The 22,559-nt window shown below is 50.0% G+C and overlaps 1 protein-coding gene across 5 annotated transcripts in view; it reads left to right on the top strand.

The window, feature by feature from the left end:
* RNF144A (ring finger protein 144A) overlaps positions 1-21,616 on the top strand; it is a 132,108-nt gene extending 110,492 nt beyond the window's left edge. For all 5 annotated transcript variants that reach the window (XM_025261608.3, XM_044926289.2, XM_025261607.3 and 2 more), the window contains 4 exons: positions 1,852-2,059; positions 3,566-3,713; positions 10,597-10,686; positions 17,349-21,616. In XM_025261608.3, the coding sequence (XP_025117393.1) occupies positions 1,852-2,059; positions 3,566-3,713; positions 10,597-10,686; positions 17,349-17,480 (578 nt within the window). In that variant the 3' untranslated portion in view covers positions 17,481-21,616. The remainder of the gene's footprint in view (positions 1-1,851; positions 2,060-3,565; positions 3,714-10,596; positions 10,687-17,348) is intronic.
* The last annotated feature ends 943 nt before the right edge of the window (positions 21,617-22,559 follow it).

Raw genomic sequence — 22,559 nt, 5'->3', positions numbered from 1 at the left:
TCGGATCTGGCAGCCAGAAACAGTCTTACAAAAGCAAACACTTTCAGCTCATGACAAGACCTCGTTTTACACATTCACTCACCACTGAGGCCTCAGGAAATTTTACCTTATTATCATAAACATCGATGAGAAAGTATCACATTTTCCTGGATGCCGGAGTTCCTTTGTATTAGCAAGTCTTCTAAACCTTCTGCTGGACCTACCGGTTTGATAGTTTTTGTGCTATTGATTGTGTTCAGCTGCTTTAGTCGTATCTAACTCTTTGCGACCCTAGGGACCATAGCCCACCAGGCTCCTCTGTCCATGGGATTCTCCAGGCAAGAATACTGGAATGGGCTGCCATACCCTCCTCTGGGTGCTCTTCCTGACTCAGGGATCAAATTTGCATCTGCTTGTATCTCCTGCATTGCAGGCAGATTCTTTACTCACTGAGCCACCTGGGAAGCCCCTAGGTGCTATTGATTAATTCACCTTTTTAAAATAGTTAGGGTAGGAGTCAGCCAACCATGGCTGGTGGGCCAAATCTGCCCGGCCCCTGGCTTGGTGTTGTCAATAAAGTTTTATTGAAACACTCCTTTACAGATCAACACAGCTGCCTTTGTACTTCCGAAGTAGAGCTGAGTAGTTGGATAGAGACCTCATGGCCCTTAAAGACTGAAATACTCACCATCAGAATTAGATGATAAGGTGGTTTTCAGTCTATTGGTACCCAACAGGAACTTGAGGGCTGAATCTGGCTTCCAGTTCAGGGAACGTGGCAAACACATGCATGTTGAGGGGCAGCCCAGCCTGCCTGCAGCCCATGACAGCTGCAGCCTGCTGGGGGTCCCGGTGTCTACACATTCCATCTCTGATGTGGGTGAACCAGCCCACTCCGGAATTGGCCAGTCATATGGCCTAGAAGAGCCTTTCATTGCTTCTAGGTTCACAGCGAAATACAGTCCGTTCCTTCTCAAGAGTGACCCTGGGAACAGCTTGCAAATCAGTGGCCGACTTGGAGCCCTTTGCAAACACCCTGTAATCCTTTGGCCTCCTCGCCTTTTGGCCTGGCATCAGCATCCGTGTGGGTTCTGGTTGGGTGCTCCCTCCCGCGGCCCAGCACTGAGAGTCCAGTCACACTTGACAGAGGGCCCATAGGACCCAGCATCAGGCTCACTGTGGTGGTGGTGGGGTAGCTCAGGACCCTTTATTTAAAGAAACATGAGATGTGGACGCAGATGTGAAGGCATGTGACTGTCACGGGTCCTGTTTTTCAGAATTAGCTTTCTCACTAATTTCATTAAATCAGGCTCCACTTCAGAGGGAAAACCCGCTGTCGAAGAATGAATTTCACACAGTCCTTAGCTCAGGGCTTTGATGTGAATTTGGGATGGAAACCGTTGTAGGTGGATACGCCCTTTGATGAGAAGAAGAGCCAGCCATCTCCTTTTCATCTTATCCTTCCATGCTTACCCAATGTTTCGGGTGCCCACAGCACACCCCGCCCAAGGATGTGAGGCTTCGGACGGGTTGCTGTGGCCACACCACGTCTCAGGGCAGGCAGGCGGGGGCAGGAGGCGCTGGCTGAATCGCGGGGTTTCCAGGATGGGGCTCTGGAGCCCTGAGGACTCTGGGGGTAATTGGGGGTTTGCTGTCCCACCACATGAGTGGGCTGGGGAGTGGGGAGTGGCTGGAGGGAGGAGGCGCCCCCAGGTGGGTCCCAGATCCTAAAGGGCATGTTATATCTGACCTTGATTTTCTTTTCTCCCTTAAATATGAGAAGCTGTGTGCTGGCGTGTCCGTCTGTCCTAAGCCCTGTCAGTTCCCTGGTCCTGCAGATCCTGACTCGCCCGTTTTTTCTCTTTGTGTCAGAGGTGCTCCTGGACCCCTGTCGGACTTGGTGCCCGGCGTCTACGTGCCAGGCGGTGTGCCAACTCCAGGAGATGGGGCTGCACACCCCCCAGCTGGTCCAGTGCAAAGCCTGTGACACGGAGTTCTGCTCTGCCTGCAAAGCCAGCTGGCACCCTGGCCAGGGTTGCCCGGAGACCATGCCCATCACCTTCCTTCCCGGGGAGACCAGGTACCTTCCAGCGTGTCTTTCTTGGTCACCTTGTACTAATGAATGAAACAGAACCTGTTAAACTGGTGCACGCCTCACAGTGCAAGAGTCTCGAGCTTAGGAAGACCCCAAGGGTAGAATCGTTTGTTGGTGGTGGTGGTTTAGTCACTGTGTCTGACTCTTTTGTGACCCCATGGACTGTATTCTGCCAGGCTCCTCTGTCCATGGGATTTCCCAGGCAAGAATCCTGGAGTGGGTTGCCATTTCCTTTTTCAGGGGATCTTCCTGACCCAGGGATCAAACCTGCATCTCCTGCATTGCAGGTGGTCTCCTGTGTTGCAGGCAGATGCTTTACTGTTACGCCACCAGGGAAACCTGTGTAATTGTTTGGAAGCTCACCGGTCCTCAGAAAACCATGTAAAATGATGACATATTTAAGCCTTACAGTCATTATGATGCTTGTGGAAGGTCCTGCAGTCAGAATGCATTCAAAATGCCAGAATTTGCTCGCAATTTCAGTGAATCTCTACTCATAAATTCTTTAGGTTCTGCACAATCTGCTCAGTTCTGTGAAGAATCACGTTCCCCTTGGTAAATGCCATGAGTTCATAACGATATAGCAAATTCACCCCATAATCGGTGAATTTGAACCACTTCCTCAGATGACTCTGCATTTTCAGCTGACATAAAATTTAACAGCATGGGCTGGGCGTCCTTCTACAGTTAAACCTAGAAAGATACCTAGGTTGTCATTTTGTGAGCAGCATAGAACCCTCGCTGCCACTTACTGGGCACTTCACACAGGCTTGCCCTGCCCAGTGCCCTTCATGCATAATCCCGTCTGCCACTATCACACCAACCAGAAGCTGGGGCTCAGAGAGGTTGCCACCCAGCCCGTGTGCAGAAGAGCTGCACTTGAGCTTGGGCTTCAGTCCGTCCATGCTCACCCCCGTGGCCTGCCCAGACCTCTCAGGAAAACGATTTTGTACAGACACCAAATAGATCTAAGTAAATGATTAGCATGTGTGTGTTTTTAACATTTTTTTTCCTTGATAATAACAAAGAGCATACTATGTATTATCAACCTTTTGGAAAGTATATGAATAAGGATATAAAGTTAGACCTCCCTTCTAAGCCTCTGCCCTGTTTTCTTTGGTTTGTCTGTACACATCTAAATTTAGATCTGTGCTGATTTTGCTCATTTTTTTCCCCCATAGTTGCTGATTCAGTTTTTTCTTTTTTTTTGGTGATTATTTTCCAGAGTTTGAGATTCTTTGGTTTTGACTTATTTCACTTAATAACAAGTGACCTCATAACAACCCACTCCAGTATCCTTGTTTGGGAAATCCCCTGGACAGAGGGGCCTGGTGGGTGACAGTCCCTGGGGTCTTAGAGGGTTGGACACGACTGAGCACACACACAACCTCAGCCCCTCAGCTACTTGAGCTCGTGATTCCGGGGTGGCCTTTGCTGGCAGGTCACCCCAGAGCCTCCGAGCACAGCCTGACAGAGTCTCTCCTGCTTCAGCTCTGCTTTCAAGCTGGACGAGGACGACGCGCCAATCAAGCGCTGCCCCAAGTGCAAGGTCTACATCGAGCGGGACGAAGGCTGTGCCCAGATGATGTGTAAGAACTGCAAACACGCCTTCTGCTGGTACTGCCTCGAGTCCCTGGATGTGAGTACCAGTTGGGTGGTGGGGTGCTTCGTGGGGCAGGCTGAGCAGGAGGCGTGGCCCAGCCACTGCACGGCGACTAAGGGGGCACTCCTGGGCCCTGGAAGTCATGCTGTCAGGTGCTTATTCTGTGCCTGTGAAAATACGAGCTCATGAGATGCAGTGGTGTCAGAAGACGGGAGTTGGTACAGGAGCTCCAAGGGGGCAGGGTGGGCTTCAGCCTGGGTTTTCAGGGAGTGGGTAGATCTCAGCATCTTAGGTTTCTGCCTGTGGAGCTGTCTTAGCTCAGCTCATCCCCACTACCAGGGAGCTTAAACTGGTTGCTGATCTCTCGGTTGTGGGGGCTGGATGTCTGAGAGCCGGCGGGCTTGGGTTCGGGACCCTCTTCCTGGTGTGCAGGCAGCCACCTTCTTGCCGTGGCCTCATCTGGCAGAGAGAGGACCCTCTGGACCCTTTCCTGTTCCTCCAAGGACACGAATTCCATCATGGGGGCTGCAGCCTCATGACCTCATCTGAACCTGATCACCTCCCAGAGGCCCCGCTTCCAAATCCCATCACACTGGACATTAGGGCTTCCCCATAGGAGTTTTGGATAGGGGGGAACACAAGCAGTCCATCGCAGGGACCATTCCTGGAAGAGCAAAGATGAGAGAGCCACGGATGCCAGGGACAGAGCAGCAGTGACAGTCGTGTCACCTGCAGGGCCGAGGAACATACGGACCCTCTGCCATCTGGCCTCATACGGCCTCTTCTCCCATATGTACCTTGTGCTGTCTGTCTCACAGGGAGATCTTGCCAGGGGTGCCAGGCCCACCCCATCTCAAGTCCCTGCCTTTTCTGGAGCTCCCAGGCCTAAGGCAGACCATACTTCTTTCCAGCTTCTTGTTCACTTTCTCATCTGTATTGGGAGTGGGCATCTTGCCAACAAGATGACATTATGACTCCAATTTTATAAGACCTTATTTGTACATCTGTTTCTACAGTGTGTTAGTGGCTTAGTCACGTCCGACTCTTTGTGACCGCATGGACTATGGCTTCTGGAGAATGGGATTCTCCATGCCAGAATACTGGAGTGGGTTTCCATTCCCTTCTCCAGGGGATCTTCCTGACCCAGGGATCAAACTCCAGTCTCCCGCATTGCAGGCAGATCCTTTACCGTCTGAGCCACCTATGATCAAACAGAACTAATCATCTATTAAGATCGTTGTAGTTGGTGACAGTCAAAGCCTATTGAGTCCTATGTCATAAAGGGATGGCTTTATATTTATCTGTCCTTTGCAGCAAAGGTGTGTCCTGGATGGATCCAGCCCACCCCATAATAGTATTAAGATTTAATTAGAATAAAAGGAGGTCAGAATGGCCCCATGTTTACTTTAATGGGAGCTCACCTGTCGGACAGCTGCTCCTTCTCATCCCGACCACCTGCAGTCAGAGCACCGTGTCTGGGTGAGTCTCCTGTTGAGAGGTTATCGCAGGGGATTCAGCTTTATACATCCTTGCAGAGAAGGGTCAACTCAGGCCACACAGGTGAAGGAGAAAGAATTCTTAACAGTGTGCAAAGTGGCAGAACTTTGAAAGCTTGCCTGTCCCAAGATGGACAGGTCTAGAGACTGTCAAGAAGAAAATGTCTGTTTGAGATGAACGCTTGAATAAGCTAACAGGTCTGTAATTCAAAGGCCACCTATAAAAATATTACACAGATTGCTTCTTTCTGGTTTTTTCTTTCGAAAAGCCTGTTGTCCCTTTGTTAACTTAAAATCACTAAATGTATAGGAGATCTTTGTGTAACTGAACAAATCTGGGGAGCATATTGCCGTCTTTCTGTCTTGGGGGTTTCCTTTTCCTTTCCTAAGCAAGTTTAATGAATCACTTTGGCAAGGTTAATTTTCTTTAACTTAAAACCAATAATAGGTTTGTTCACTGACTTTGTGCAATGGGAAGGGGATATTTAGAATGATATCTGAAGCATTACCAAGTCCTTATGGTCTTCAAAGTCTATATGTATATGGTTTCCCTATGTATCACGTATATATATACATATATGTATGTATATGGGGCTTCCCTAATGTCTCAGTTGTGGAGAATCTGCCTGCAATGCAGAAGAACTGGGTTCGATCCCTGGGTCAGGAAGATCCCCTGGAGAAGGGAATGGATACCCATTCCAGTATTCTTCCCTGGAGAATTCCATGGACAGAGGAGCCTGAAATGCTTACAGTCCACGGGGTTGCAAAAAGCCAGAAATGACATAGCAACTAACACTTTTCAGTCTATACATAGTCTTTCTGTATATCGGAAAGATCCCCTGGAGGAAGACATGGCAACCAACTCCAGTATTCTGGCCTGGAGAATCCTATGGACAAAGGAGCCTGTCGGGCTACAGTCCATGGCGTTGCAAAGAGTCAGACACGACTGAAGCGACTTAGCACATAGTCTTCTATATTATATAATCCTATATATCATACATAGTCTCTCTATATTATATAAATATATATAATTTTACACTTCACTGTATTTTTTTTTGAAAACTGATCATTAATTTATATTATATTATCTACTGTCTGTCCCGCAATTTCCCATTCCTTATCAACTTTTCCTAAAAGGGAAAGGAAGTGAAACACCGGTTTTAACTACACGTTATCAAACCTCCCAGTGGATTCTGGGGGGAAGTATTAGACGTGGACAGACACAGAGCCTGACTTCCACAGAGACCATAGCTTTGCTGTGACCTCTCCTGCGACCTTGACATCCCCTCAACCTATCTCCTTTGAGCCCAAGGCTGTTCTCTCTCTGCTCTGGTCTCTGGAGAGACACCCTGTCTGTCCATCCGTGTGTGTGTCTGACTCAGTTCTAAAGCACACTTCCTGCCAGCAAGAGACCCATTGTTTCCAGGCTCCAAGGGACCAAGGCAGCAATTTCCTCCTTGAAAGCCGGCATCCTTGGGGCCAGGAGTGTCCTGTTTTTCTCTGTAGATGAGCAGCTGCTGCCCAGTGACCCTGTGGCCACAGAAAGCAGACCCTGAAGGACAGGGAGTCTGCTCTGGGAAGGTCAGTCAAGGACAGTAGCCATGACTCAAAGTAAATGTGTGAACCAGGTCTGGAAGCAACAGCGTGTCCGGAGCGGAGACAGAGCTGGTAGGTCTCCCATCTCTCCCGGGGAATTTTCCTTCCCTGCACCAGCTCCTGAGCACCCCTGCGCCTCACGGAGTTAGCCCCCATCTTCCGGCGCTGCCTTCCATCTTGGTCCTCAACTGCCCCCCCAGCTGGGCCTGGCCCCCAGTCCTCACAGGGGAGGCCCTGGCCGCACCTGTTCATCTGCTGCACTCCCGGCCCCACAGTCACTACTTACAGTCGGGGGAACCCCCTCACTCTCCTTCTTTTGGGGTGAGTGAATAGTTACTACGTATGAAGTGATGGTCGAATGCAGCCTCTGTGCTTTGCTCTGCATACCTGTTACTTCATCCAGCCATTCCCAACCTTTTTGGCTCCAGGGACCAGTTCCGTGCACTGTGGTGGGAGGGTGGATGGTTTGGGGATGATTCAAGGGCATTATATTTGTCGTGCATTTTATGGTTATTGCATCAGCTGCCCCGTAGATCATCAGGCATCAGATTCTGGCGTGAGAGGTATTTCCTGTTTTTAAGAAGCCCACGAAGGTTAGGGATCTTTTCCCAAAGCCCCGAAGGACTGAGGAACAGACCCAGCATCCATTCTCCAGTCTTTCAGACTCCAAACCCCACCATGTGGGTTAGACCAGCCTCCGTCAGGCAGACCCGACTCAGAGTGGGACAGGAAGTCTCAGGCCTTCTGTGGTGGGGCTGCTCTGAGTTCATTCATTCGTCTCTGAGCATCTGGCCACCCGAGCTCTGTAGCCAGCTCCATTGTTTCTGCGTCCACCCAGGAGCTTGGTGTGGTTCCTCTGAACAATGTGAAGGAAACATTCACGCTCACCGTCCACCTGGGTTCCTGGCAGGCTCTGCGGTGGTTATTCCCCAGGCCTTCATTCAGGAAATTAAGGTCACAATGAAATCACTGTTACATTGTGAAAGCATCTTCCAGCGCTTTTGTCAGGGGGAAAACTTTCGTTTTGTTCAGGAAACGTGCCGTGAGTGTCAGCAGCTCTGCTCTGCATGAAGGGGGGACTGCCAAGTTGAGGCTGGCAGAGTCTGTGACCCCGAGGAGCTGGTGACCCCGCAATCAGGAAGCCCCTGGTAGCACTAGGTTCCTGTGGGCGGAACCACAAGCTGGTGCGTGTGGGGTCTCCAGCAGCCCTTCCAGGGTTTTGGGGTGGTCCCTGGGCCCAGGGGCATCAAGGGTGTGGGCATAGCTGATGGAGAGTTCACTGACCAGGCAGAGGGCAGAGTGTGGGAGGCGGGCCACCTCCAAAGAACAGGATGTGGTGAGGAAGGCCATGAGCTGTACGTGGCCTGGGCCTGGCCGAGGTGGGGGCCGTGACCCGGGTCTCTGGGCCAAGATGGAGGTTGACCTCCATCACAGGGGCTCATGGCCCCCAAGCACTGGTCCACGGCAGGTTGATGAAGGCCATGCAGGGCGTCTGGACCCCGAGTCAGGAGCTGCAGTCCCCAAAGGCTCCCAGTGACTGTAACGAGCAACAGGGTTTGTGCAGCTTTGCTGGAGGAGATCCCTGCAGACTTCACAGCTGGGCGAGACAGCACAGTTAGCCTTGTGTTTCAGAAGACAAATCCAGAGAGTATCCGCAAACCTCCCGAGCAAGACTTTGTGAAGAGCAGCCTGGCAAAATGAGACCCCGGATGAAAAGTTAACCTCCATGGTATGTGAGTGAAAGAAAATAAAATGAGGAGTTCAAGGAAGAGAAAGTGCCCAGTGGACACAAGCTATCAGAAACGGCTTTGAGAAGACATCCCCGGCCGGCTGAGCTGTGTGTTCATCTCTGCCCGTGTTCTCCTGGACAGCTGAGGGGCTAGGACAGGGGGGTGAGGTGAGAGGTGGCAGGCTGGGACCGCCCACCTCCCTGGAAGGCAGCTCACTACCACCCCCCAAAACCAGATTTCCTGCTGTTCCAGGACCCATTCAGGCTCCAGGAGGCTGACCTGTGATAAATCAGACCAGAGGCTGGCGGTTCCCAGGACCAGAGGAGGGCTCCCAGGCAGTGCCACCTGTGGGGATGCTAAGGGACATCACCGTGACCAGCTCTGCCCAGCTCCAAGAGGAATGGCCTCCTGTCTCAGACACACTGGGCTGGGCTTATTTCCTCTTCTCTCAGAAAGAGGCTCTGTTCATGCTCTCAGTTACATGAAGAAACAGCATGGGCCTCCCTTCTGTGCTGCTTGCTGAGCTGGTTCTCTTTGTGGGTGATAGGAGAGAAAACAGCCCCTCCTGTTAATGGAGGAGCAGAGGGGTTTGTACAGAAAATGCCCTCCTGCACCTCGGTTCCTGCTTGCTGAGGTCTGGGTGCCAAGCTCCGAGCTGGCGATGTAGTTACCGAGGCTGACATTGCTTCAGGGGTCCGACTCCAGGAGCCCCTGCCAGTCTGGTGAAGACTCCCAGGTGATGGAGGTGGAGGTGGGGGTGTGGTGGGGGGGTGGGCAGGACATTTCCACCAAATCGGAAGGGAGTCGCCTCTCCGTTCTAGACAGTCGGGTGAACTGTGGACGGAAGACTGGTCTCCTGCCAGCTCTTGAGCCGTGAGAACGTTTTCTGGTCTGAGCAGAGAAGAAGCACTTTCCAGGCAAGAAGGCTGGTGCTACAGGCCGAGGATGGACCGTACACACACCGGAAGTCATCTCATCTGGGAGTAATTCTGCCAGGGCAGCAGGAAGCCGGGAAGGCAGGGACTCCGGGGAAGAAAGCTCAGCCCCAGGGCTGCTGGCGGCTCCCAGAGCGGCCCAGCCTCTGACCTACTTCTTCAGAAGCCCTGCATCAGCGCGGATTCCTGGAGCCGGAGCCAGGCTTGGACGGGGGCCGAAGTGGGAGCAGTGCTCCCTCTCGTGGCCTGTGAGCCTTCGGTCAAGGAGAAGGGAGGCGGGCCAGGAGGCTGGGTTGACTGCAGTCCCTTCCCATGAACTTGCTTCCTCTGCTGTTGTCCGTGTTCCCTCGTTTTGAGTGTTGTTTTTTTCTTTTTTTCATTTAAAAATACGGTTTATTTGGAATGCTGCTGCTGCTAAGTCACTTCAGTCGTGTCCGACTCTGTGCGACCCCATAGACGGCAGCCCCCCAGGCTGCTCTGTCCCTGGGATTCTCCAAGCAAGAATACTGGAGTGGGTTGCCATTTCCTCCTCCATTATTTGGAATAACTTTCTTTAATAATTCTACATTTTTATTCTGGGGAATGCACAGGTATAGACAACACTGTCTTCACCATTTATTGAAAAGGTGTAGTCTTTGTAGTAATTTTTGTATTAATTAGTTTTTTGTATTAGTTTTTGTATTAATTAGTTCTTTGTTTTAATAATTCTACATTTTTATTCTGGGGAATGCACAGGTATAAACAACATGGTCTTTACCATTTATTGAAAAAGTGTAGTCTTTGTATTTTTGTATTAATTAGTTTTTGTATTTTTGTATTAATTAGTTTTTTGTATTCATTTTTGTATTAAGTAATTTTTTGTATTAATTAGTCTTTGTATTAATTCAAAAAGATAAGCAGCTTCTTTCCTGTAAAGAATTCTCACCGTGCTTGAACTCAGACTCTGGAGCACTCAGCAGAGAGGAGTCTGGGATGGCCAGCCAGAATCAGTCAGTCGGTTTTCTTTCTTCTCAATCGGATGTGTGAGATAGGAACTCTAGTTCTAAATATTAGGAAAGGAAAGAGGGAACATGACAGTCTGCTGCAAACCTCAGGAGCAGGCAGGACGCGCTGAGTGGAGTGTGCCATCCCATCTACCCCTGTTCTTTCTCTCCCTCCGCAGGACGACTTCCTCCTGATCCATTATGATAAAGGGCCCTGCAGGAACAAGCTGGGCCACTCCAGGGCGTCTGTCATCTGGCATCGGACTCAGGTAGGAGGCGGCGCACCTGGGGTTTTGATCTCGGGGACAGAGACACAGAGAGAAAGAGAGAAACAGGACCTGTGTGTGTCATTTCCAGAAGACTTGCCGGGCGATCAAAGATCTCCCATATAGAAAAACAGCTAGTAAATGCGGTAGCTGCCAGAGTTTTTCCTGGACTGAGATTATGCTTTTGATAGGCCTGCCTAACACGAATGGTGGTGGTGGTGGTTTAGTCGCTAAGTCATGTCCAACTCTTGCGACCCCATGGACTATAGCCTGCCAGGCTCCTCTGTTCATAGGATTCTCCAGGCAGGAATACCGGAGTGGGTTGCTATTTCCTTCTCTAGGGGATCTTCCTGACTGAGGAATCGAACCCAGGTCTCCTGCATTGCAGGCAGATTCTTGACCTAACATGAATACGCCCCATGTTTTAACACACGGTGGTTCTTCAACATCAGACATCTGATTGCTTGTGCCTACTCCTGGCCTTGGTCATGACCTACTATGCATGGTCCGTCCTTGCTGGCTCTTATTGAAGAGCTTCCCATAGAGGCCCCCTGGGTGAGTGCGTTAGCCATAGGGAGGGATGAGAGGGAAGGGATGGAAAGGTCCCCGCATGGTGATGTCTAGGCAGCTGGTCGGTGGGGTTATTCATACTTTCAGCAGATGTTTACTTCCTCCTGTGTGCCTGGCACTGTTCTAAGAGTTGGAAACACTCTGGTGAAGGAGATCAATGGAGCTTTCCCTTATGGCTGCACATCTCCTGTAGGGACAGTGAGCCAGGAGCAGTATAGGGTGTGAATTGAGCTGTAGGGGAGGGGTGATTGGGAGGGGTCTTTAGATGGTGCGGCCTGGAAGGCTTCTTGGAGGTGGTGCCTATGGCCAAGGACTGAGTGATGGGGAGCTGGTGGTGGGAGTAGGTGGGACAGGGGAGAGGGGACTGTTCAGCCAGAGGAGGGACAGTTCATACAGGGGGACAGTCTAGGCAGAGGGGATAGCGTTGGGCCGAAGGGCAGAAGTGTGGCATGGAGGTCCATGCGGATAGAGCAGGAGGAGGTAGCAGTGGTCAGAGATGATCAGGGTGGACCCCATGGGCATTGCAGGCCATGGTATGATGTTCAGGTGTGCTGTGGGCGTGGAGGGAAGCCCCTGAGGGGACCGGCAGGCAGGCATCAGTGCAGGCCAGCTCCTGGGGTAGGGAAGAGTCTCAGTGGGCTCCAGCCATGTTCTCAGCACGTCTCAGCACAGCCCCGAGGCAGGCCATCTAGGAGTCGCAGGAACCGAGTCTCAGGGGTTTCCTAGGAACAGAGACAGGCTGCCTGTAACTGTGCTTCTCCCGTGATCTCCACTGCAGACCCCGTGGCAGGGCCAACGGGTCTCTGGCCGGCAAATGGTAGACAGTCTGGCTTTGCAACTGTCCTCTCCGCCTGGTAGCGAGGCCGGTGCTACAGACAGTGTGTCAACAAAGGCCCGTGGCTACATTCCAGGAAATCGCTTTTAAAAAGCAGGGGGTGGCATTGACTGGGGTGCAAGTTGGGCAGTTCTGAGTGCACTAAAACCCCATAAATTGGGCATTAAGTGGCTGAGTTGTAAGGTATGTAAGTTATAGCTCCATAAAGTTGTAAGAACAAAAAAAAGCACAATGGACTGTGAACTCCATCCAGCCCGAGGGCCAGTCTGTTGACCTCGCTGTGAGAGCGGATTTAAGCTGCATTTTATTTTGCCTTCCGGGCCAGCACGGCCAGCTCCAGGGCTCCCCCGCCCCCTCTACACTGGAATAAGACACCAAACAACAGAAACAGACTCTTGCGCAGTTCTAAAGGCCAGGAGGCTGAAGTCGAGGTGTGGGCAGGGCCTCTCTCCCTTGGGACCTGCAGGAGGGTCCCCCTGCCTCTTCCAGCTCCAGGTGGGGCCCTGCGATCCTGGATCCTTGGTTCACAGGTGTGTCCCTCCGGCACTTCACCTTGTCTCTGTGTCCAGACGTCCCTCTTGGTGAAGACACCGGTTGCAATGGATTAGGGTCCCTCCTGGGAATGTCATCTTAACCTGATTCCTTCTGTAAAGAACTGAAGAGGTTCTTGATGAAAGTGAAAGAGGGGAGTGAAAAAGCTGGCTTCAAACTCAACTGTCAAAAAACTAAGATCATGGCATCCAATCCCCTCCCTTCATGGCAAATAGATGGGGAGAAAGTGGGAACAGTGATAGATTTTATTTTCTTGGGCTCCAAAATCACTTTAGAGACTGTTGGACAGAAAGGAGATCCAGCCAGTCAATCCTAAAGGAAATCAACCCTGAATATTCATTGGAAGGACTGATGCTGAAGTCCCAATACTTTGGCCACCTGATGTGAAGAGCTGACTCATTTTAAAAGACCCCGATGCTGGGAAAGATTGAAGGCAGGAGGAGAAGGAGACGACAGAGGATGAGATGGTTGGATGGCATCACTGACTCTACAGACATGAGTTTGAACAAGCTCCAGGAGTTGGTGATGGACAGGAAAGCCTGCTGTGCTGCAGTTCATGGGGTCGCAAAGAGTCAGACTGAACAACAACAACAGCAATCTCTGTAAAGACCCTGTTTCCGAGCAAGGAGCTGTTTTCTCTCCTTCCCGTGTCTCCACGTGGCTGGAGTCACAGCGAGCTTCCCAGGAGCACCTGAGTGCCGGTGGAAACTGTCACCCTGTCCGATAACAAGGCTGGGCTGTGTGGTCACACCTCAGCCCTCATGCCTGTTAATTCTCAGGAGTGAGTCTTGTGTTTCTGGGGTCGTGAGCGGAGGTGGTAACAGGCACTTGGATAACAGGCCCTGAAGAAATACAGAAACCTGGACAGGGCTTCCCGGCCTCCATCACTGTTGAGGAAGAAGCCTGTGGACACCTCCCACCAGCTCCTCTTGGCCTCATCAACCAGCACCTTCTAGGGACAAAATGCTCAGTGCCAGCTCCGAGCAACCCCTGGAGCCACGTGGACGAGGGACGCGCCCCTGATCTCAGGCCCCTCTCAGGGCTGGTGAAATTGAGCAGAGGCACCTTCAGTGTAAAGCAGGCAGGCTGCCGGCCCTCTGAACTCATCCATCCCCTGCCTTGAAGCACACACGTGCGGCCAGTGTTCTGAGAACTGTTACCAGTTGGCCATGGGGCGGGGGCAGTGGGCAGGCTACATTGTAGTTTTGGTCTCTTCTGCAGTGTCAACTCTCCTGGGATAGCCATTTCAAGCTGCCAAGGTGATGATGCCATTGCATGCAGAGCTGGGAAGAGATGTGGGAGCAGCCCCCTGTATCCCCAGACACAGCCTCTCTGACCTGACCTCCGAGCATTCAGGCTATGATGTGGCCAACATTCACGCTGTGTTCAGTGCCCAGTTTCAATGAACATAATGTGTTCTGATCGTTCTACCATCGCTTTGACTTGGCTTACTGCTACCAAGCCCTGGAGTTGTGTTGAAGAACTCTCTCTAGGGGAGAGGACTCAGATCCTCCCGGACTCCACTGGCCCGGTTCATCCCATATGCCCATATTGGACATTTCTGAAGGCAGAGACTCTGGGCTGTGCTTGGGAGCTTGGTGATGGTCACACAGACCAGGCTCTGCCCTGATGAGTGGGTGTCTTGAGAAACAGTCTGAGTGGTTAACCGCTCCCTGGGGTGAAGGGTCCTTGTTTCACGTGATTCCCTCTTTATCCTCTGTCCCCACAGTATATCATTTCTGTCTGACATGTTTATAAGATGCTCACTAAGTGATGATTTTTGTTGTGAGATATTTGCTTCCTGTCTCATTCTTTTCTGTTAGCTGACTTCCTTCTGACTATACCTGTTTCCTCCTTTTATAATGGAAGTGGGTCCTGGCTGCTCGCTGCTCAAAAGCCGATAAAGAGGCCAGGTTGGTTGGAAAGAAAGTTTGCTTTATTTTGGAAGCTGGCAATAGGGTGGGGTGGGAGGGTGAAGGGTGAACACCTGTCCAAAAGCTGACTTTCCCCCCACCCTCGGCAATCAGGGGACAAGAGCTTTTATAGACAGAAGGAGGGGGCAGAAACGGCACAGTCAGCTCTGTCACCTTCACATTGGTCATCGGTGGTCTGACCAGCGTCATCTTGATTGTTCTAAGTACAGTTAATCTTTAGTTCCAGGGTTGGTTTGTTCCCATCTCCTTGAGGACAGTTGTCAGAACTGTGGCAGCTCATGTCGTGACTGCAATCCAGTCATCATGTAATTAACTCCTCCACCAGGTGGGGGGTTCAGTATCTACAGGACAGCTCACAGGACATGGCTCGGAATGTTATCTCTAGCCCTTGAGGAGGAACTGAAGGTCCTTGACTTTGCTTAATGACTTAAACTGTTGTTATTTGGTCTCCTTTGATTGTTTCCCTTTGTTTCTGTGTATTCTCACTTCTCTGATCAAACTTGTTCTTTGGCTAAAGTATTTCTGCAGACAAAAGGCAGACAAAGGACATAGGGCGGGGGCGAGGACCTTTAGGGTCCTGCTTTGTTTCACTATCACAATTGGGAACGATCGGGTAACCTAGCTGGTTCGACAGCACTCCGAGAAAGAGACAGGGTAGACTGAGTGAAAGCGAAGGTGTCTTATTGACCAAGAATGTGAGCATCTGGTCAAGGGTTTTGGTCTGTTTTTAATTCAAGAGTCCTTGGCTCCCTGGAGAATGAGAGTGTGTTCCTAGTGGCTGAGGTGATTCAAGGTGCCCTGCAGATCAGCAATGCCTTCCTGTGGGTTTTGCGTATTCTGAAATAGCTGTGCGTGTGATTTTATGAGTGTGATCTGAATTCAGACCTCACAATTGCACTACTGACGTTAAGTTCAGACAAATGGACATAGCCAGCTCGTCAGAAAGCATGGACTCTTAGCATGAGCACAGTCTAATTTATAAACACCATGTGATGTGTGTGTGTGTGTGTGTGTGCATGTGTGTGTGTGTGCAGGTGTGTGCATGCACCTGTGATAGTTTTCAGGTAAAATCAGAAGTCACGGGACACTTTCATTCACCCTGCTGTGATGCTGTAGCATAGTGTCATATTTCAGAGCTGATACTAACCCTCAGAGATGTTTTACTTCATTTGTTTATCATTGAGAAAGCTGCTTCCTAGGTGGCACTAGTGGTAAAGAACCTGCCTGCCAAGGCAGGAGACATAAGAGACGCAGGTTCGATTCCTGGGTCGGGAAGATCCCCCAGAGGAGGAAATGGCAGCCCACTCCAGTATTCTTGCCTGGAGAATCTCCACGGACAGCAGAGCCTCGCGGGCTTCAGTCCATGGGGTCGCAAAGAGTCCGACATGACTGAAGTGACTTAGCACGAAGCCCAGAGAGGTGAACACAGAGTCAGAATTAGAACCACGAGCCCCTGGGTTTGCGTACTTACCACTCTGAACACTAGGTGGCAGATGAACTCCACCTTCAGTTCAGATTCCTGCTGTAGCAGCTGATGGAGGGAGCCAGGTAAGGGGTAACCTCCCAGCTTCTTTGTCCAGCTTCCCTCCCTGATTTGAATGACAGCATACGTACACTTGAGGCTTATTTCCTTTGCTATGTACTCAACTCTCGGGGTAAACGTATGTTTTAAACCAAATCAAAATTTCTAACAGTACATGTTGGACTTTAAACTCCAGGAATAGCACAAGTCTTGTTGTTCAGTCACTCTGTTGTCTGACTCCTGGCGACCCCATGGACTGCCGCACACCAGGCTCCCCTGTCCTTCACCATCTACTGGAGTTTGTTCAAACTCACGTCCCCTGAGTTGGTGATGCTGCACCATTTCTGGTCCCTCCCTAATGCACCTATGTATGCCTTTCTGCTCTCCCACATGGAGTGCCTTATCCCAGTCATTCCTGTTTACCACCCGTCTCCTCGTAAGCCTTATAATCTCAGCCGTTTCCTGTTGCACATTCTCCTGCCCATGGCTCATGTACGTGTCCGGCTGCGGGTCTCCTTTACACCTGGAACCTGATAGCAGCTTTTGTAAACTGTATTATTATCAGCTGTAATCATGCTGTCTTTCCCCCAGACTGGGTGGTAGCTGAGAACCAAGGTCTTATGTACCTCTGTGTTTGTAGCACCTAATACAGTGCTGGGCTCAGAGGATGCTTGATGGCTAACTGAATCTATAATTGAATGGATGTTTGGTTACTTTGATGAAAGGAGGGAAAGGAAAAGGAAGAAGGGGGAAAGAGAGGGAGAATGAAAGGAAGGAAGTGAAGGGAAATAACTATGGGCAGATGGATGGATGGGTGAGTAGATGATGAGTGGGTGAATAAATGAGTTGATGGATGAATGGATGGATGATACAGGTTGTAGATAGATGGATAGATGGATGGACAAGTGGAAGGAGAGATGATGGACATATGGAAAGATGGATGGATGTTGTGTGTATAATGGATGGATGGATGAGTGGATGCATGGATGGATGGCTGGATAGGTGGTGGATATACGTGGGTGGATGATGGATAGATGGGTGGGTGTAGGTGAATGTATGCATGGATGGATGGATGGATAGATGGATAGATGAATGGATATAGGTGGATATAGGTGGATGGATGGATATAGGTGGGTGGATGGATGGCTGGGTAGGTGGATGATGGCTGAATGGGTGGCTGTGTGGTTCATACTTACACTGTGGAACCTATGGACCAGCCCCCTTACGCTCTGCTCCTGTTTCCTTCTTGCAGGTCGTGGGCATCTTTGCCGGATTTGGGCTCCTGCTCCTGGTGGCCTCCCCTTTCCTGCTCCTGGCCACTCCCTTTGTACTTTGCTGCAAGTGCAAGTGCAGTAAAGGTGACGACGACCCTCTGCCCACCTAGAGAATGGCGTGATGCTGGAGCAGGACCCCCGCCTGCGGGAAGCGAGGTTTCCCCCCCCCCACCCCGCTGTCCCCCTCTCACTAAACATCTCTCTTGCCTTATGTGCCCCATTGAGCTTCACAGTGTCACGTCAGGACGCCGTGATTCCAGGGACTGATGTCAGGTCGTCGGCCGAGGCCCCAGGTGTGGTCACTCCCGGCATGGGGGAGGCAAGGCTGGCGTGGATGGGGCGCGTCGCACAGGGTGGGTCTCTGCAGACTCACCGAGGGAGGTGCTGTGCGGAGCGCCCCCCACCCTGGCGGCGTTCTCCCTGTCCCGCTGGACCGGGACCCTCCGATGTTGCCGAGGGGACTTTCTCATGCAGAGTGCAGTCTGTCTCCTCCCTGGCTTCGAGCTGGCGCCTCCTCGTGGCTGAGAGAAGTCCTTTAAGGATCGCGTTCCACTTCAGACAGAATCCGAGTGTTCTGACTTGAGAAAAGCACTCTGTTTATGACAACTGTTTTTATTACTAATGGCATTTAGTAAAATCCTTTTTAGAAGGCGTTTCCCCACCCCCCCCCCCCCGCCCCCAACCGAGTAGTGAAAAATCAACACGGTGCATCAAAACCATTGTATGCCTTCTCTTGAGATGTGCGGTTTTAAGAAGTTATGGTTAAATGGCCTTTCTGGCTCGGCCGCTTTGCAGGAGATTTAGGAAGCCTTGTGTGCTCTTTGTGTCTTTTCTTGACGCTTGTGGAGACTTTTGGGATTGCTGTACGCTGTATACTGTTATCAGCGTGTTTCCCGTGTCTTTAAACAGTTGCATTTCTTTAAACATACTGATGCATTTAAAGGAACATCTCCACCCTAGGTTTGCCTTTTGTTTTCCTCTCTATGGTGATTCAACTCGACTCACAGGGCTCCTCTCTGTTCACCCAAGGATCAGCAAATATTTTTTCATGTCTTCAGAAACCAAATGTTTTACTTGGTAATAGTTTTGTCGAGAATCCCTGTGGTTTGGCTGCAGCGTCAGTCCCCTCAAGCAGATGAAACCAATCGAATAGTGACCCTGAAGTCCGGGGGAAGGGCTTCCTGGCAGGGGGCTGGGGCACAAGCTTCTGGATGTTCAGTTTTTGAAATGACTGAGTTATTCTGGAGAAATCATCTCTCTTACACAGTTCCAAGTCTTGCTGCTTACCCTACTGCCCCTGCTGAAAAAAATCTTCCGCTTCACTGAGTTGTTTTGATTGAGGGGGTATTACCACTCGATCTTTTACAGCTGTGTGTGACCATGACCAGGGCAGGCGGATGCCCGGATCAATAACACATACCGGGCTCCATAAGTTAACTTTGGGCAAAGTGTGCTTTACAGACAGTGGACTTTACTGTGGCTTTTAAAGAGCACGCTGATTTCATCCAGCTTAGGACTTTTAAACACAGTAGGCGATCGTTGTGGATTTATCATGGTGGAACTTTTTAAAAACTTATTAAGCATTCCACGAAAGAGTAAAATGAAAATGAAGTCTTTTATCTCTGCTGTTTGCCTACGTCAGGCACATTTGTACAGCGTGGTGGTGTTTTGTATCCTTGACTTCTGCGTTTGTGTATCCATCTCAGGTCCTCGATTACCTTCTGGTAGAGAAATGACTTTTATTTGTTAACATTTAATCAGCTTAGGAGAAACAGGATCACTCTTTCGCTCTAGGATTCATTTTCTTTTTGAAACTGAAGCCATTTTAGGGAGCCAGTCTGTGTCAAAATTATGTGCAGAACAGCCTCCATGTAACTGCAGTTTGAAAACTCACTAACGATAAGAACACGCCCGGGGCCATCTGCCTGGATGAAGCCGGGCACTGAGTCTCTGTAGCTGGAGGTGCTGCCATCAGGGTCAGGCAGGTCTGGGGGTGGGGAATGGCTTTTCTGGAGAGAGCGACAGCGCCCTGGGCCTGAAGAGGAGCTTGGTGGCCCAGGCTTGAGAGCTCACTGCAATTTGTGAATGCCCTTTAAAGTCCTCATGGAAGACAGCAGGCTCGCAGCCTATGTCCAGTGGTCCACGGGGCAGAGCTCCCCATCCCAGGTCAGCCTGTCTGTACTTGCTGCTGCCCGTCGCCTCCAGGGGTCCAGGCAGTAGTGCCCCTTCCTTCAAGGTGGGGACCAGAGCTGTTGGAAACGCTGCCTTCCCTGGGCCAGAGCTCAGGCCCTTTGATTCCTAGCAGGCTGGGCCGCCTGTTCTCCTGGGGGAGTCCCTGGGTAGACCGTGCACACACGGAGCCCCTGCCAGCCCTGTGCCTTTAGCCCTGATAGTTCAACGCTCATGGTGCGACCCAGGTAGAACACACCGGGATTCTGGGGTCACCCGGGGTCTGAGTCACATCTGCTTGCTCTGAGTTTTTACATCAAGCCTGCCTGAGAGTGGGCGGTGTGATTAGGAAAAGCAAAAATAAAGCTGTCTGTTCCCTAGAAAGACACCGGCAGGGTCGCGTTGAGATCCTTTTGGAGACGTGCAGCATCACCATCCAACTCCTCTCCTTTCAGCGAGGAACGCCGTCCCTGTTGTTCGTGGGGACGCAGGATGGACTGGGCCTGATGTCAGGTGTGCACAGGATGTGGGAAGATGGCCCGTGTTGTGGGTTCTGACCTTGCCGTCACTCCCAGGAAAGCCTGGGTGTTTGACACTGTGGATGTGGCTGTAATTGAAGATGACCTTTGACAGGTGGTGTTCACACTGACCCTGTGGGAAGCACACATCTGTTGATTCATTTAGAGGCCTTTAATTCTGGAGTGGGTGGGGAGGGGAAGGAGAACACAGAGATGGACCATGGCTGAGTGCCCCTGGCCAGGTGGGGGTGACGGAGGGTGTGGTAATATGAGTCCTTTGGGAACGGACGGCGCAGTGAGGTTTCACTGGCCATGCCTGGGCTCTGAGCCTGGCTCCGCCCTGCGTCCTGTAACCTGGCCAGCCCAGCTTTACCATCGTCACCGAGGACCAGCGCCTTCAGGGGCATCGTTGTAGATGATCACTCAGCAGAGACCGACCAAGGACCTGAGCATAAAGAGAAACTTTTAAGGCCCGAATGCTGGCCCATCAGTGTTTCCTCCACCCCCGGGGGGAGCTAAGGAACGACGTCTGCTCCCTCTGGCATCTTTTTAAAGGGGAACAGATTCTCTTTACAGGATACTGTTTCTTAAAACCAGTTTAAGAACCAGACCAATTCCTGATTAGCACATAGGACCCAGGGAAAGGGGCTTATCAGATATGCAGAAATTACTCCAAGATGATTTTATCTTTCTCACCTGTTTCCCAAAAGTTACAAGTTATTTTGCAAATTAGAAGAGAGTGTTTTCCCTTGGTTGTCTTTAAAAATGAGAGTACTAGAAAGAACCAGGGTGGGTTTTTTTTTTTGGTCTATTTCTCAGATTCTCATTGATTAATAAATACCTGTCTATGTATATATAAATCACAGTGAAATCATCAAGGGAAAACATTTGCATGTATAAAGCTTCCTGAAGGTCTCTCAAAAATACCAAAGCTTGTTTATTCCTTATCATTAACCCAAGCCCTTATGAAAGGAAACAAAATGAAGAGTTGTGACTGGTGTTATCAAAAAATGCCAGCTGGAAAGAAGGGGGTGCATGAAAGCAGAATGACTGCTGCGTCCCGACCCAGAGAGCCTGCTGTTTAGGGGCGCCAAGCCCATGCTCATCCCTCCTTAGTTTGCACAATTCTGTCTTCCGAGATTCCAGCAGCCTTCAGGGAGGGGTAGGTACCCAACCTTTCCCTCATCTCGTGCTCATTTTACCGTGGGTGTATTCTACTCTTGTGTAAGAACATGCATGAATGAGTCATGCACATGTATACATTATGCATTTGACAAGTGGTGGTAAAAACAAACAACAAGAAAACCAAAACAAGTTTGGTTCGTGTTTCTGAAATGTCAGTACATTTCGTGCCACTCACACTGTGATGTATAAAAGAGCTGTTCGAATGCCTTTTAATGTCGTGTTTTGTACTTTGGAATCGTATAGACAAGTTTGATTTGTAATTTCAATACATATTTTAAGTGTATTGTGTCTTATGTAGTTTGTCCCCCACCCCTTTCGAAGGGATTTCTTTTTAAAGATATTTTGGCTGGAATACAGGTTACTTTTGTAAATCCTGTCTGGCTCCCTCTTTCTTACACTCTTAGTTGACTGCTGGCTTGAAGATTGAAAATATTGTGAGGATTGGAGGTGGACGGGAGAGGGTCCTTATGCCACTGGGAACACAGCTTTTAAAAAAATTGAGTTATAATTAACATGCAGTAGGATAATGTTATGGGTGTACTTCATTGTGGTTCAGTGTTTTTATACATTATGAAATGATCACCAACAGTAAGACCAGCAATCATTTGTCACATGGTAGCTGTGACCGTATAAAGATGTTTCAGTCTTACTGACTGTATTCTCTATGTTACATTACATCCCAGAACTTGTCTTACAGCTGGAAGTGTGTGCCTCTTCATCTCCTTCTCATGTTTCATCTATCCCCCATCCCCCTCCCTCTGGTAACCAAGATTGTTGTCTGTAACTCTGAGTCTATTTCTGCTTTGCTTTCTTTGCTCATTGCTTTTGTTTTGTAGATTCCACGAGTAAGTGAAATCACACAGTCTTTGGGTCTCAATGTCCATGACTCATTTCACTTAGCGTGATACCCTTGAGGCACATCTGTATATGCTGAGGTTTTCTCTCTTGGGAAGGTTCTCAACTCTTTCGAAGCCAAAATCATGTTGGGTGCTGGGTAAGTGGATCCCACACTTGTGCCTTCTCCAGGAAAATGACATCAGAAAGCACCTCAGCCTCCGTTCTCTGCCTCCATCCATGGAAACAAGTACTTAAAAAAACTACCGAAGTTTATGGGAGCATCATAAGAATCAGTGATCATCCTGTCATTGCTAGAAAAAAAGAGGAAACGTGGATGCTGAGTTTAATAGGTGAAAAAATTAGTAACTCTTGAGTATTCCACCTTGATTTTCATTTGCTTCATCTAAATTTCCTGGAAGAATATATATACTTCACTTATTAACATAAAATGAAAGGCTAGGAAAAGGCAGTTAGTTACCT

Source organism: Bubalus bubalis, chromosome 12, assembly GCF_019923935.1.
Source record: "Bubalus bubalis isolate 160015118507 breed Murrah chromosome 12, NDDB_SH_1, whole genome shotgun sequence".
Lineage (NCBI taxonomy): Eukaryota > Metazoa > Chordata > Mammalia > Artiodactyla > Bovidae > Bubalus > Bubalus bubalis.
This window is presented reverse-complemented; position numbering and strand designations above follow the sequence as displayed.